The following is a 13,448-nucleotide window of genomic DNA, read 5'->3' as shown; positions in this document are numbered from 1 at the left end:
TATATATATATATATATATATATATATATATATATGATTTTTGCATATTTGTTAAAACTGTCACCATGTTATGACTGTATGGTGAGAAAGATAATCTGTGAAAAGGTCGATCTCCTCCACGAGGTGCTATTGAACGTCTGGAGAAATGCATCGCTCCGATTAAAAACAACCAATCAAAGCCAGGAGGAGGGTCTTAGCACTGTCAATCAACTCATGTACTCGCTGTTAAATGTGAAAATGGCGGAGAAATAATTTATCGTTACAGGAAAACCATTCATTCATCGTCATAGGTGGCTATGCTAACTAGCTTCAGCATTAATGAGAGGCTGCGTTAGCTGCAGCGTAGCAGCTAGCATATACACAATAATAGTCCCAAATAATTTTTTTAAGCAAAATTGAACACTGAAGATTCTCCGTAACTCTGATGTGAGTCTTGTCCTCTCTGAGCTCCTGTCTCACGCCTTCGGTCAGGGCGGTCACGGCGTACTTGATGGCTGTGAGGAAATAGAAAATACTGCTGTTAACTACAATGTGCCCACAGATGCTGAAATGGAGAAAGACATCTAAGGGTTACCCAGGCAACATTTGCTGTGATATTGAACTAAGTGGAGTTATCATAAGCAACTAAGCGTACCTGTTCAGGTTGATGATGTGCCCTTCATCAATGTTCTGTTCTTTCATCGACTGGTGCGCTTCAGATGCTGCAGATGCTCAGAGCCATAACGTTCACCTGCAAAACAACAGGCGTACAATGTAAATATGCAAAGAATAAATGTGTGTTTTTAAGTATTTTAGCATAAAATTTTCTGCAACATTGTATTGGGGTATTTAGCGTCAAGACCTCACTAACTTATCTTCACCACTGGTAGTTAACCTCAGGTAGCTGAACTAGCCCATCTTTATCTCTGCTCATTTCACTCATTTCTCCCTTCTCCTTCTCATTCTCAGACATAAAATATTTTAACTGACCCTGAAAACCTCAAAACAATGTTTCATCAGATTTTCTGAGCCACAGTGAGTTCTTACGTCCAGCATGCTCTTCCAGGCGCTGGTTTTGCCGCTCAGCAGAGGCTCGTTGTGAGCCAGGCCGGCGTTGTTGATGCAAACGTCCACGCCTTTGTGCTGCGCTTTGATGGCTGCGAACATGGACTGGATGTCCTCCGCGTTGGACAGGTCGCACTCCATCGGAATCAGGACACCACTGTGGCCCGCGTTCTTACACTCTACAGCCAAGGCCTGAAACAAAGTAGTAGTTGCGGTTTTACTTTGTGCAAACATTTGGCTGGAACTTCTGGCAGAACAGACAATAGGAACAGACAATAAAGATTCCTTGTGCAAAATATATTTTCTGTTTAGTGGTGGAAGTTTAGATTCAAGACAATTCCATAAAAGACGTGGAAAGCTACATACATCTAATGTGTAATCCTACATCTGCTTCCAAGTTACTAATGTTAATTTAGTCAATTCTGCCTTTTTCTTAGGTAAAGACAATATTTCAGTTAGTTAGAGGTGTGTGAAATGTTTCAGCAAATGTTTGGTGAACATCTGATTACACAGACAAATAGACTCCAACTATAACAGCACCCTCACTCTGCCCAAAGTTGTCTCTATAGCCAGTTTATCCTCAACCTGACTTAATACTTGCCAGATTTTGTTTTGGGTTAAGGAAGGGGAAAACCTAGTGTTCGGCCCACTGGATTATTTTAAAGGGGCCCTATGGTGTCCCTGGGTTCAAAGCTGTCTTCTTAGGCTGAAGGGAGTAGTAGAATGGGAATTTTATTTCTTTGTTTTGTTCACCAGTGTATCCTATGAGTGTGTTTTTCTTGGGGAGCACCTTGATATATTTATTTATCTTACTTTTTATTTCTCCCCCAATCAGTCTACTTTACTCAAACATTTCAGCTAAGAGGTTCCCAGGGTCAGCATCGTCCTCTGTTTTTAGCTGGGGGGTTTTTCCCCTGTATAACACAATGTTTATACAGAATATTTATTTATACTGTGATTACACTTTCTCTTAAATCAGGGCATTTTTGTACTTTGTGAACCAAATAAAATAAATCTAACTGTTAATTCTTACAAACTAATCTGTGTAAAGGTCTGGTGAAAGAAGAATTTGAGGTTCTACAACTCACTATACTTAGTGGTAATTGTACCTCAGGTCACCATCTGGCGTTGCTGGCAGGATTGTAAGGCAGTGAGGTGTGCTTGTAGTAGTTCAGATCTAACTGGTTCATTGAATTGGACAGGGTTAAGATGGATTAAATTTGTCTTTGGTTCCCTTTCTTCTCCTGAAAGGAAATCTCTGCCAAGGAACCATGGAAGATGAGAACTGAAGGATACGAGTCGGCATCTTCAAGAGGAGAATCAGAAACGTAAAGAAAAGCATATCAGATTGAAACTCTGTACTATCTACTTCTGGTAGAACTAGATTCCCCTTTCTTCAGCAAAAGTGCCAGTTGTGGAGCGACTGTCTTAGACCCCTTCTCGGGATTTTTATTTTTTCTAGAAAACAGGAAGAGGGTGAATCATTGCAGGAGTTTTCCCATCCACTTTTTTATTTAGCAGAAAAGATTATTGGAAATGTCGAAAGCATGGCTAATGATGCCATGCTTTCGAGAAACCAGTTTGCTGAACATGTTTATGATTCTACCATATATAGAAAGTTGTAAAGGCTGATTGGGGACAGTCCAGATTTTTACACTTTTGGACATAAGGAAAAAAAAGCATTCCGGTGGGAACAGGAAAGACAGACAGCCAAAGCGAGAAAAAGGAGCTATTCTGTGCCATCATATTGTGCAGTACAATTCCCAAAGTAGCAGGCCAAATTTAGAAGTTGTTCCAAGCGCTTCTGATTTGTCAGAAGTAAAGGAAATGCTGTTAAATCACCAGGAACAGATTAACATGCTCTCTCAAAATCTGTTGATCGTACAACCCACCTCTAGGTCCCCACAACCGAACAGAATGACCCCTACTATTTGTTGGAGTTGCCAGAAACCCGGTCAGATTGCCAGAAATTGTTGTCAGCCAAGGGGTGAATCATGTCTCGCAGCATCCCATTCTCATACTAGAAGAGGCTGCAGCTGCATATCAGCAGGCGGGAATTTAGTTCCTTCTGCTTTGTGGATCCACATTTCAGAAGGGGTAGGTCATAGCTGAAGTGGTCCTGAATACAAGTGTTTGGATTCACTGCTGGTTGACAATACATTTTCAAAACTACTGGGTCTCACAGTACTTTTGAAAATGAGGGATGTCCCACTTCAGTGTCTTTTGGACACTGTTTCTATGGTATCAAAGTTTCTCTAAACAATATTGTCAGGGGACCTTACATGTCTACTCTTGGCTTGGGCTTCATGCAGCCTATGGGCATAGCAAGGTGGCACCTAAGCAAACTGTCCTCGTTGTTAAGGACCCCCTGGAATATTCTTCTCAGTCGACAATAGCAGGTGTATTGGATATGAAAGTCATTAGAGAATTGTAAAATGAGTTCCTTAAACAACATGGTGCAGCATTGTTTGTGTTACCAGCTGTCAGTCAGGCTTCGTCTTCATGGCACATGGCTTTCTAACATTACCAGAAAGTGCCAGTGCAGACAGTCTGCCCCTAAAATGGGTACGGTTCAAGTAAGGGGTCACAGCTCAGTTAGTGTGCCAGGTGACACTATAAGGGTTATCATTGCTACGTGTCCTAGAGCTGAACTTTGTTCCACAGAATCTGGGTTATTTAAGCCACTTGCCACTAAACATTGCCTCCCAGCAGGATTGTTGGTGTCACCAGTAGAAATGACAGTGGTCAGCAGGATCGTGCACATTCCTATTGTTACTGTAAGTAATGTGGATGTGTTGCTTCAATCCTGTACTCCCGGCAGGTCCTACTAGCACTGTAAGTCTTCCAGGAGGTGTTGCAGAGGTGGTTGGATCTGGACAGGCTACCGTTTCTGCTCAGCTTAGCTCTGCTGCACCTCAGTCAGATTATCTACCAGATGTAGATTTGTCAACTTTGAACAACATGGAACAAGAGAAAGGTAGATCTCTGCTGGAAAAATATGTGGGTGTGTTTTCTGCCCATAGGTATACCTAGGTTACACACAGAATTAATAACCCATAAAATCCCTCTGCTAAATAAAGTACCGGTACATCAGAGGTTTCCTCTTCCCTAAGAGTATGAGGGTGTAAAGGCCGACATTCGGGAGCTGTTGGATAGTCAGGTGATCCGTGAGAGTAGAAATCCCTAAGCCTCCCCAGTTGTAGTAGTAAACAAGAAAGATGGGAGTATCCGCCTGTGTTTTGTCAACTACTGAAAGCTCAACAGTAAGATCCGAGGTGAACAGAGGAATCCTTGGATGAGCTGCCAGAAGCCCAGTGGCTTTCCTCACTTGACCTATCAAGTGGCTACAATCAGGTCCCTGTGGCAGAACCTGATAAGATGAAGACTGCCTTCTGAATCATTTGACCATTTTATAATAACATCTAACTCAATAGAGAACCAAAATGAAGCCTGCTGCAGACATTTACTTCACAAGGCTCAGTGGAACTCCTACAAACCTGCACTGGCTCCTGGTGCATTTTAGGACTCATTTTAAAATTTTGGTTTTAACTTTTAAAGCAGTTCATGGTGAGGCTCCCAAATATATATTGGACCTTTTGAAGCCCTCTGTCCGTCTAGGACTCTGAGGTCTTCTAATCAGATGCTGCTGTCGGTTCCCAGAACTCATTTTAAAACTTGTGACTATAGAGCATTTCAGGTGGTGGCCCTGAGGCTCTGGAACAGATTATCTATCTGTCCTCTATCAATGCGTTGCTCAGAGTCAACTGATGCATTTAAAAAAAGTCTTAAGACTTATCTCTTTAGACTGACTTTTGATTAATTTTGTTAATTGATTTTAGATTCTTTTATTATTCATGTGTTTCCTTTTTTTGTAAAGCACTTAGTGATTTTTATGTCTGTGAAAGGTGCTATATAAATAAAGTTTACTTACTTGTTTGCTTATATTACTTTTAAAACACCTTTCTTCTCCAGGTTATGTAATCATGACATAGCTGAAAGATCTTAGACATAGACCAGACTCAATACATAAACATGGTGTGATCACTAATTACACTAAACGATGAAATGATATAAGTTCTCTGAAACTTTTCTATTATACTTTAAATACGTTCTCCTCTGAACTTTATCTAAAAAAAAACAAACAAAAAAAACAAACAGATAAAAGAGCAAAGTGCAACAAACCTGAATTTTGTCCAGGCTTCTCGCGCAGCCCACCACCGTCATGCCGTACCGGACCAGCTCTTTGGCGATGGTCGCTCCAATCCCGACCGAAGCTCCGGTCACCAGAGCCACTCTGCCCTTCCAGCGGTCCATCACAGCTTCACGGCAGGTCTTCACTACAGGTAACGAGGACAAGTGAGAGAGACAGAGGGAGCCGGGAGAACACCGGGTTCTTTATAGTCTGGAGTTCTGCTTCCCATTCTGAGCGGTGCGTTCAAAGCCTAATGATGGATGGATGGATGGATGGATGGATGGATGGATGGATAGAGAGCCTTTTGATAAAGTAGGTGAGAGTTGAAAGGGAAGAATTGCGTAACCCACCACAGCATAGTCATTGTAGACTCAGCACGTTTTGCTATTGCAAACAGCCTGGATCTCACTCTCTTCTAGATCCAGAAGCAGGATTGTGCGACTTTAGCAGAACAAGCGCAAAGTTCAATCAAGCTAAATCAGGCTTTGAGTCATTAGTCATAACAGTAAAGAAGGTATTAGGTAAAAAGTGCCGAATAACTTAAGGCAACATCAGTCACGTAACATGCAAAAATTACATTATCAGACGGATCAAATTATGAATATCAAAATTTAAATAATTATTATACATAATCACAAAATAACTAATTTAAGCAAAAGATTCCTCCCGGCCCCAAATCAGTTAATTTCAGTATTAAACATACTAAACTTTCACAAAAACTGCAAGTGTGTCTCTGTGGCTGTTTTTATTTTAGTTTTTTAAAAAACTTGTTCTTCAATCTTTGATGTTACTTAAGAGTATCCAGAGATTTTACTCAAGTAAAGTAGTGCTGCTTCATGATACAATTACTCAAATAAAAGTAAAAAGTACAGCACAATAACAATAACAATAACCACAAGCTTGCAGATGTAAGAGATTAAAAGATTCACGGAAATACTTTTTCAGGGAACAGTGTGTTCACTTTTATAGCCTAATGAATTTCTAAACATCCATAGCACCTCATTAAGTTTGCATCCCTTTGTTTTCATTTCCTCATAAACATTTGTTGCTTATACAGTGGCATTCAAAAGTATTCATACCCCTTGAACTCTTCCATATTCTGTCACATTACAACCACAAGCTTAAAAATATTTCATTGGAATTCAGTGTGAAAGACAAACACAAAGTGTTATTCAGTTGTGAGGTAGAAATCAGCTTTGTGTATCTATCGACTGAAATTTTTACCCATTCTTCTTTGCAAAACCCGTGAATCTCAGTCTGATTAGATGGAAAACTTCTCAGATCTTGCCACAGATTCTTGATTGGGTTTAAGCCTGGACTTTGACTGCACCATTCTAACACATGATTCCAACACCATTCTATTGTAGCCCTGGTTTAAGTTTAGGGTGGTTGTCGTCCTGGAAGGTGAGGCTCTGCCCCAGTCTCATGTCTTTCCGTTTCTTGATAATGGATTTAACAGTGGTGTGTTCAAAGTTTAAGAAATCTTTTTACAGCCTCAGCCTGCTGTAAGCTTCTCCACACTGCTGTGTTCCTTGGACCTCACGATGTTGTTTGCTCCTGAATAATCATCTGAATTTGTACTGACATTAGATTACACACAGGTGGGCTTTACTTAGTCATTAGCACTCATCAGGAAACTGCTAAAGACAAATGGTTGCACTTGGGGAGCTGAATACTTTTGAACTTTTTCCACAGTTTTCAGTTTTTTATTTGTAAAAAAGTGTTTTGAATCATGTATAATTTTCTATTTCATGATTGTATACCATCTTATGTTGGTCTTTCATATTAAATTCCAACAAAATATATTCATGTTTGCGGTTGTAAATGTGACACAAACGATATGAATACCTTTTCAAGCCACTGTATGCTTAAAATCAAGATTTCATTCATTTCAAATAAGTTATTATAATCTTTTCAAGTTTATTGTTTTAATAAGACAAAATGTTAGAAAGATCCCAGGGCTTTGAAGGTTTATCCAAAACACTTTAAAAAAAACTACAAAAAACAAAATCAGCAGCGACACGTTCCATCTTAAAATCAGACTTTTATTATTTAAACTGGAGATTAAAATTGTTAATTTCATAGAAGAAGTAAGGAGATCATCTGAAGAGTGAGTGGTGTGTAAATGCAGCCGTCACATGGTTCAACATCACATCTGCTGCTCCACAGGTCGCAACACCACATCTCCCACCTGGAAAACAAGGTGGAGTCACTCAGACAAAGAAAAGCAAAAGACAATCCTTCAAAACTGAAACATGCAAAGAAAGAAAACCCAACTACCTGAACATGAGGCGGGGCACTCAGGACATAAACCACGGCATTAGCAACGTCTATCGCCTCCAACGGCTGTAAAATAAGATAAAAGCTTTACTGCTTTTCTCTGTGAAAAGTATCAAGTGTATTAATGTGTGCTTTTTTAAAATATGCTTACCTTAAGCTGAGAATATGTTGCAGAGGCTTTGTCAGGGGATTCGCTGTAGAAACGATGAGCAAATTCAGTCTCTACTATGCCAGGAGAAATGGACTGAAGAGACAAGAGGACAGTCAGTTAACGTTAGGACGTAAAAAGATGTCTGTCCTATCAGAGACTGCAGAACTGGTCGGACCTGAATCGTTGAAGATCAATTCCAAAAACTACTGCATGAACTGAAAGAATAATAAGTCGAATTCAGCAGCAAGTCATGCATTTCAAGCGGCAACAAATCTGTCAGAGACAAAGCGGTTCGAGTCGTGAACCTTTTTGTCAACAAACACACCTTCAGAGAGCCGCGCCACATAAATAGGAATGAAAAGATGACTGATGGCCTCGGCTTTAAACCTCGTCACCGCTACGATGTTCTCAGGGAGTTCGTTATTGGGCGTGGTGGATCTATCAACATGGGCAGATCATAATCTGACTCATTGGAGGCTAACTGTGTGCAAAAGGTGCGTTTTCAATAGTGATGGGACACGATTCAGATTTTCTATTGCATTAAATACAATTAATAGCACTTTAATCAAAACCATATTGAGACAAAATAAGCTAAATTTTCTATTTAAAATACTTTTGAGCTAAAAAATATAGATATTTATTATGTAATTATATAATGTGTTATTTAGGCTATTCAACCATCAGATTGGTACAAAATGCTGTTATACAAATTCTGTGCTTTAAGTACATCTGATCATACAGGTAAGTTCTTTCAAAATTCTTTTAGAAATGCAGACTGTGGATGACAAAATTGCTGTTTGAGATGTCTGTACTGCTGCAACATGATTAGCATTCAGATGCTATTTTAGGCTGGAACAGCTTTGTTGATTGGTTAACTCCTTTAAGCACAACTTGAACACAACAAACCTTTCTACATTCCATCAGATTTTTTTTTACAGAGAAATTAACCTTGAGTTGGTCAAGAGATGCAGCTTTGTTGTTTGTGGATGTCGCTTGTGCGTCAGATTTACGGGCGTACCAGAAACACGTGAATCCAAAAGATTCCGACCGGAACAACTGTATGCTAAGCTAATCACACTATAATTTTCAGAGAGGTACAATAGACGGAATAAAGTCCCAGCCACAGTTTCTAAATGAATGGCACTGAAACGTCACCGTGGCTCTGATGTGAGTCTTGGCCTCTCTGAGCTCCTGCCTCAGGCCTTCGGTCAGGGCGGACACGGCGTACTTGGTGGCCGTGTAGAAATGGATGTCGCCGCTGTTAATTACAATGTGTCCACAGATACTGGAACAGAGAGGAAGGGTATTTGAGGGTTATGCGAGTCAAACACATTACAAAGAACTGCTGATATATCCCCACCACAAAAGTCACAAAAACATCCCAATAAAATGAGCGAACAGGATCAGACGTTCTGTGCCAGAAGACTCTCATTTAACTCAGTAGTGTTTTCATAAGCAACCAAACGCTTGGATTTTGTTTGCTGTGCTTGTTCATCAAAACACACAGAATTTCCTGTAGCTACTATTAACTCTTGAGTGGCCGGTTATCATTTCCCATAGAACGTAGTCTTCATCGGTGCTTTTGGGTTTAGCTCCATTGTTCTTCTGGCAGAACAAACGATGCCATTAACTTTGTACAGACTATTTGTTTGTCTTTTCTATAAAATGTACACCTGACTTAGTGCTTCTCTGTTTAACCCTGTACCTTTCTGGGGTTTTTTTTCCAAATTTTTCAAATCAATTCTCCATTTTAATGAACCTAGATTTTTAAACATATCAGTATGACACTCAAACAAAAAGGATATATTTGAGTTCATATATCATATATTATATGAACTCAAATATTAATAGCAATTCCAGTCTGAGCACCATCATAACACCAGCAGGCATCATAAGTCATTCACTACTTCTCTGATTCCACTAAGCAATAATAATAATAATAATAATAATAATAATAATAATAATAATAATAATAATAATAATAATAATAATAATAGTCCAGCCGTGGAACTGATTATACGATTCTTTTAAAATTCTTCAACTTTTTCCTTTCAGTTTAAGGATGTCTCTTCGAAACAAAAGACATTGCTAGAGTTATCACTGCTATTAACTTCATTTACTTTATTTGATTCTATTTCCCCTTGAAATGAATATTAATTCAGTCCTGCTATTAACTATTAGCTATTTAACTATAACTGTACTCTTTTTTGTTTTTCTTTCTCATATAAAGTCTACTTATCTCACTCATTCTATGCTTATTGATGCTTTTTTGGCCTGGATAAAGCAAATGACAGCTGATGCCAATAACTAGATTTAAAATGAAAAAGAAGAGAAGTATGTTAAGAGATTGAATTAATTACAATAAGGTTCCAGTTACATATTATTACTTCTGTGATACTTAATGAACCATAGGCTAAGTTAGTGTGAACCGTTCGCTATCTGCTGCAAAAAAGACCCGGTCAGTTATTATTACTGTCTGTAAGGCAAAGAAAACAAATGAGTAAAATGAAAGCGTACCTGTTCAGGTTGATGATGTGCCCATCATCAATGTTACGTTCTTTCATGGACTGGTACGCTTCACGAGTGCAGATGCTCAGAGCCATAACGTTCACCTGCAAAACAACAAGAGTACGACGTGCAGAGGATAAACACGTGTGGAAAATTTTTTGTCTCTTTTAGATAACTGAAACAGACATTATTTTTTCTTATTGTGTGAAGTTACATCAGACCATCTTCTTTTAGCTTTGGCAGAGTTATAAAATTTATTTCTATTTACCAAATGGCAAAATATTTGCCTGAACATTCTTAAGATTTTTTAAAAAAACATTGTTTATCTACGTTTAGAGTTATTGACATCATAGCAGGTAAGGAAGGGTAAGGTTACATGAATTAGAAGGAAATGCAACAAAACAACAAACCAAAGGAAAGAGTAAAAGAAAAACAAAGTATAAAACTACAAATTAGTTCCCCATGTTTAAGAAAAAGTAGTCCATAATTTAGGGGTTTCTCTGGATTCCTGTTCTGATAAAGATGATGGTACTGTGTACGTTTGTTCTAGATTTGTAAACTAAAAGGAATTTCTCTGGGTTTTGCTCAATTAACAGTTTAATGCTAAATGCTGAATGAGGAGTTTCTCTAGATGAACTAACAAGAGTTTCTCTTGATTCTAACTTTGTTTTAATTCCTGCTCTGGGTTGAGTGAAGAATCCGCTGGTCTCACTAACTTATCTTAACCACCCCTGGTTAACCTCAGGTAGCTGAACTAACCCATCTTTATTTCTGCTCATTTCACTCGTTTCTCCCTTCTTCTCATTCTCAGACATAAAATATTTTAACTGTCCCTGAAAGCCTCAAAACAATATTTCTGAGCCACAGTGAGTTCTTACGTCCAGCATGTTCTTCCAGGCGCTGGATTTGCCGCTCAGCAGAGACTCGGGGTGAGCCAGGCCTGCGTTGTTGATGCAAACATCCACGCCTTTGTGCTGCGCTTTGATGGCTGCGAACATGGACTGGATGTCCTCTGCGTTGGTCAGGTCGCACTTCATCGGGATCAGGACGCCACTGTGGCCTGCGCTCTTGCACTCTGCAGCCAAGGCCTGAAACGAAGGAGAAGTTTGTGAAAACATTTGATTGAAGTGTCTGACAATATGGTGACTGAAAATCTGCTTGTGCTAAAGAAACTAATTTTCAGTTTTATTTAAGGATGGAAGTTTAAATCCAAGATGGCTCCATAAAAGACGTGGAAAGCTGCATACATCTGATGTGTAAATCTGCTACCTTAGTTTCCACTGTAGTCAGTTCTGGATTTTTCAAAGACTAATATTTGAGCTAATATTTGAATTAGCTATTGTTGAGTCAGATGTGTAAGCTAATGTTTGGTGAACAGGATCTGATTATACAGATCAATAAATTCCAACTTTTACAGCAGGTTCACACAAAGACATAAATGTAAAAAAAACCCAGTCATTAAATACATAAACATATACACATCTATGCGTTGAATGCAATTAATAAAAACATATTTATTTTATATGCAGAGGTTTTCTTTGCTGTTTAGTTTTAGCTGACTCAGAACGTCTACTGACATCATTTTACTATTTTACCACAATGTCATATAGTCGATCTGAATATGTCAGGACATATTCAAAAATGAGCAGATGGTTTTAAATGTTTGGTTTTGGGGCAGTTTTTTTTTTTAGATCTGCATAACAAAACTGATTTTTTTTTTTTTTTAAATGCAAAACAACCCCCACACTTCCACCGAAAACTCCAGAAAAAAGAATTAATCATGAAAAATTGCAATCTAAATAATTTCTTACTGTAATGATTTAATACTTTTTAGTTTGAAGATTTAAAAAAAAAAAACTTCTTGGCAGATTTTCCTTTTTACTGTAACATACATGATCCTTCCAGAATAAACAGTTGAGCAATTTTATGGTTTTATGAGTGAATAATTAAATATTTACTACACAATTTAATCTCAGGCGGACTTTAACCTGTACAGGAAATTATTCTCTGTATCCCGGTGACACACAGTTTCTCTTTTGTCTTCACAATTTAAACTTTTTTAACAGAGAGACTGCACATATTTCACATTTAATTTCAAACTTCTGGAACGTGCTTTTGTCTTTTTGAATCATTTGAAATTTTTTCAAAGACACCCAACTCAATAAAGACCCAAAATGTAGCCTGCTGCAAACATTTGCTTCATTGTGTAACTCATGAGGCTCTGCGGAACTCAGAGTTTTCTACAAACCAACCCCGGTGGATTTGAACTGTAAACCGATCTGCTTATTCTATTGCATAACAGGACCTTTGTATATTTACAAGGTTTTGTAAGCTTATATTACATTTAAAACGCCCCTCTGTTCTCCAGCTTATGCAATCACGACACAGTCGAAAGAAATCTTAAACATAAATCCGACTCTACATATATAAATACTTTTGTTACTAATTTCATGAATAATTTAAGCTCTCTACTACTATTATTTATTTTTATTATTGTTGTCATGTGAAAGTATTCTCATTTGCTTTGATAAAGCTGCGTAAAATTCGAACTTTATATCAAATTGCTCACAATTTTTATTATTATTATTATTTTTTTAAATCAAAGTGCAACAAACCTGAATTTTGTCCAGGCTTCTCGCGCAGCCCACCACCGTCATGCCGTACCGGACCAGCTCTTTGGCGATGGTCGCTCCAATCCCGACCGAAGCTCCGGTCACCAGAGCCACTCTGCCCTTCCAGCGGTCCATCACAGCTTCACGGCAGGTCTTCACTACAGGTAACGAGGACAAGTGAGAGAGACAGAGGGAGCCGGGAGAACACCGGGTTCTTTATAGTCTGGAGTTCTGCTGCACGGAGACGCCCCATTCTGCGCGGTGCGTTCAAGGCCACTCCTCGCTCTAATGATGAATGGATGGATGGATGGAGAGTCTTTTGATTAAGTATGTGAGAGTTGAAAGGGAAGAATTGTGTAACCCACGACAGCATAGTCATTGTAGACTCAGCACGTTTTGCTATTGCAAACAGCCTGGATCTCACTCTCTTCTAGATCCAGAAGCAGGATTGTGCAAGTTCCGACTTTAGCAGAACAAGCGCAAAGTTCAATCAAGCTAAGGTTAGGTTAGGTTAGGTAGGTCAGGTAAAACTTTATTAATCCCGTAGGGAAATTAAGGTTGTCTGATGCTCACACATTAATTCACATCCACACAGCATTAAAAATCGTACAACTGGAAACATCTATAAAAGGTACACAATATACATACATTAAAAAGTGGT

The 13,448-nt window shown here is 38.7% G+C and overlaps 1 protein-coding gene and 1 pseudogene across 1 annotated transcript; both read right to left on the bottom strand.

The window, feature by feature from the left end:
- Positions 1-274: 274 nt before the first annotated feature.
- Positions 275-7,172, bottom strand: LOC108166808 (dehydrogenase/reductase SDR family member 11-like; annotated as a pseudogene).
- Positions 7,173-7,265: 93 nt separating this feature from the next.
- On the bottom strand, positions 7,266-13,025 carry LOC103474141 (dehydrogenase/reductase SDR family member 11-like). The gene is made up of 7 exons (XM_008424902.2): positions 12,791-13,025; positions 11,054-11,263; positions 10,185-10,279; positions 8,823-8,952; positions 7,668-7,760; positions 7,517-7,582; positions 7,266-7,427 (listed from the first exon to the last, which is right to left on the bottom strand). Exons 1-7 carry the CDS (start codon positions 12,920-12,922, stop codon positions 7,386-7,388), a joined length of 768 nt encoding a protein of 255 aa, XP_008423124.1. The 5' UTR covers positions 12,923-13,025; the 3' UTR covers positions 7,266-7,385.
- Between the last annotated feature and the right edge of the window lie 423 nt (positions 13,026-13,448).

Source organism: Poecilia reticulata, linkage group LG13 (genome assembly GCF_000633615.1).
Source record: "Poecilia reticulata strain Guanapo linkage group LG13, Guppy_female_1.0+MT, whole genome shotgun sequence".
Classification (NCBI taxonomy): Eukaryota; Metazoa; Chordata; class Actinopteri; order Cyprinodontiformes; family Poeciliidae; genus Poecilia; species Poecilia reticulata.
The sequence above is the reverse complement of the archived record's forward strand: the minus strand, read 5'-3'. Positions and strand labels throughout refer to the sequence as shown.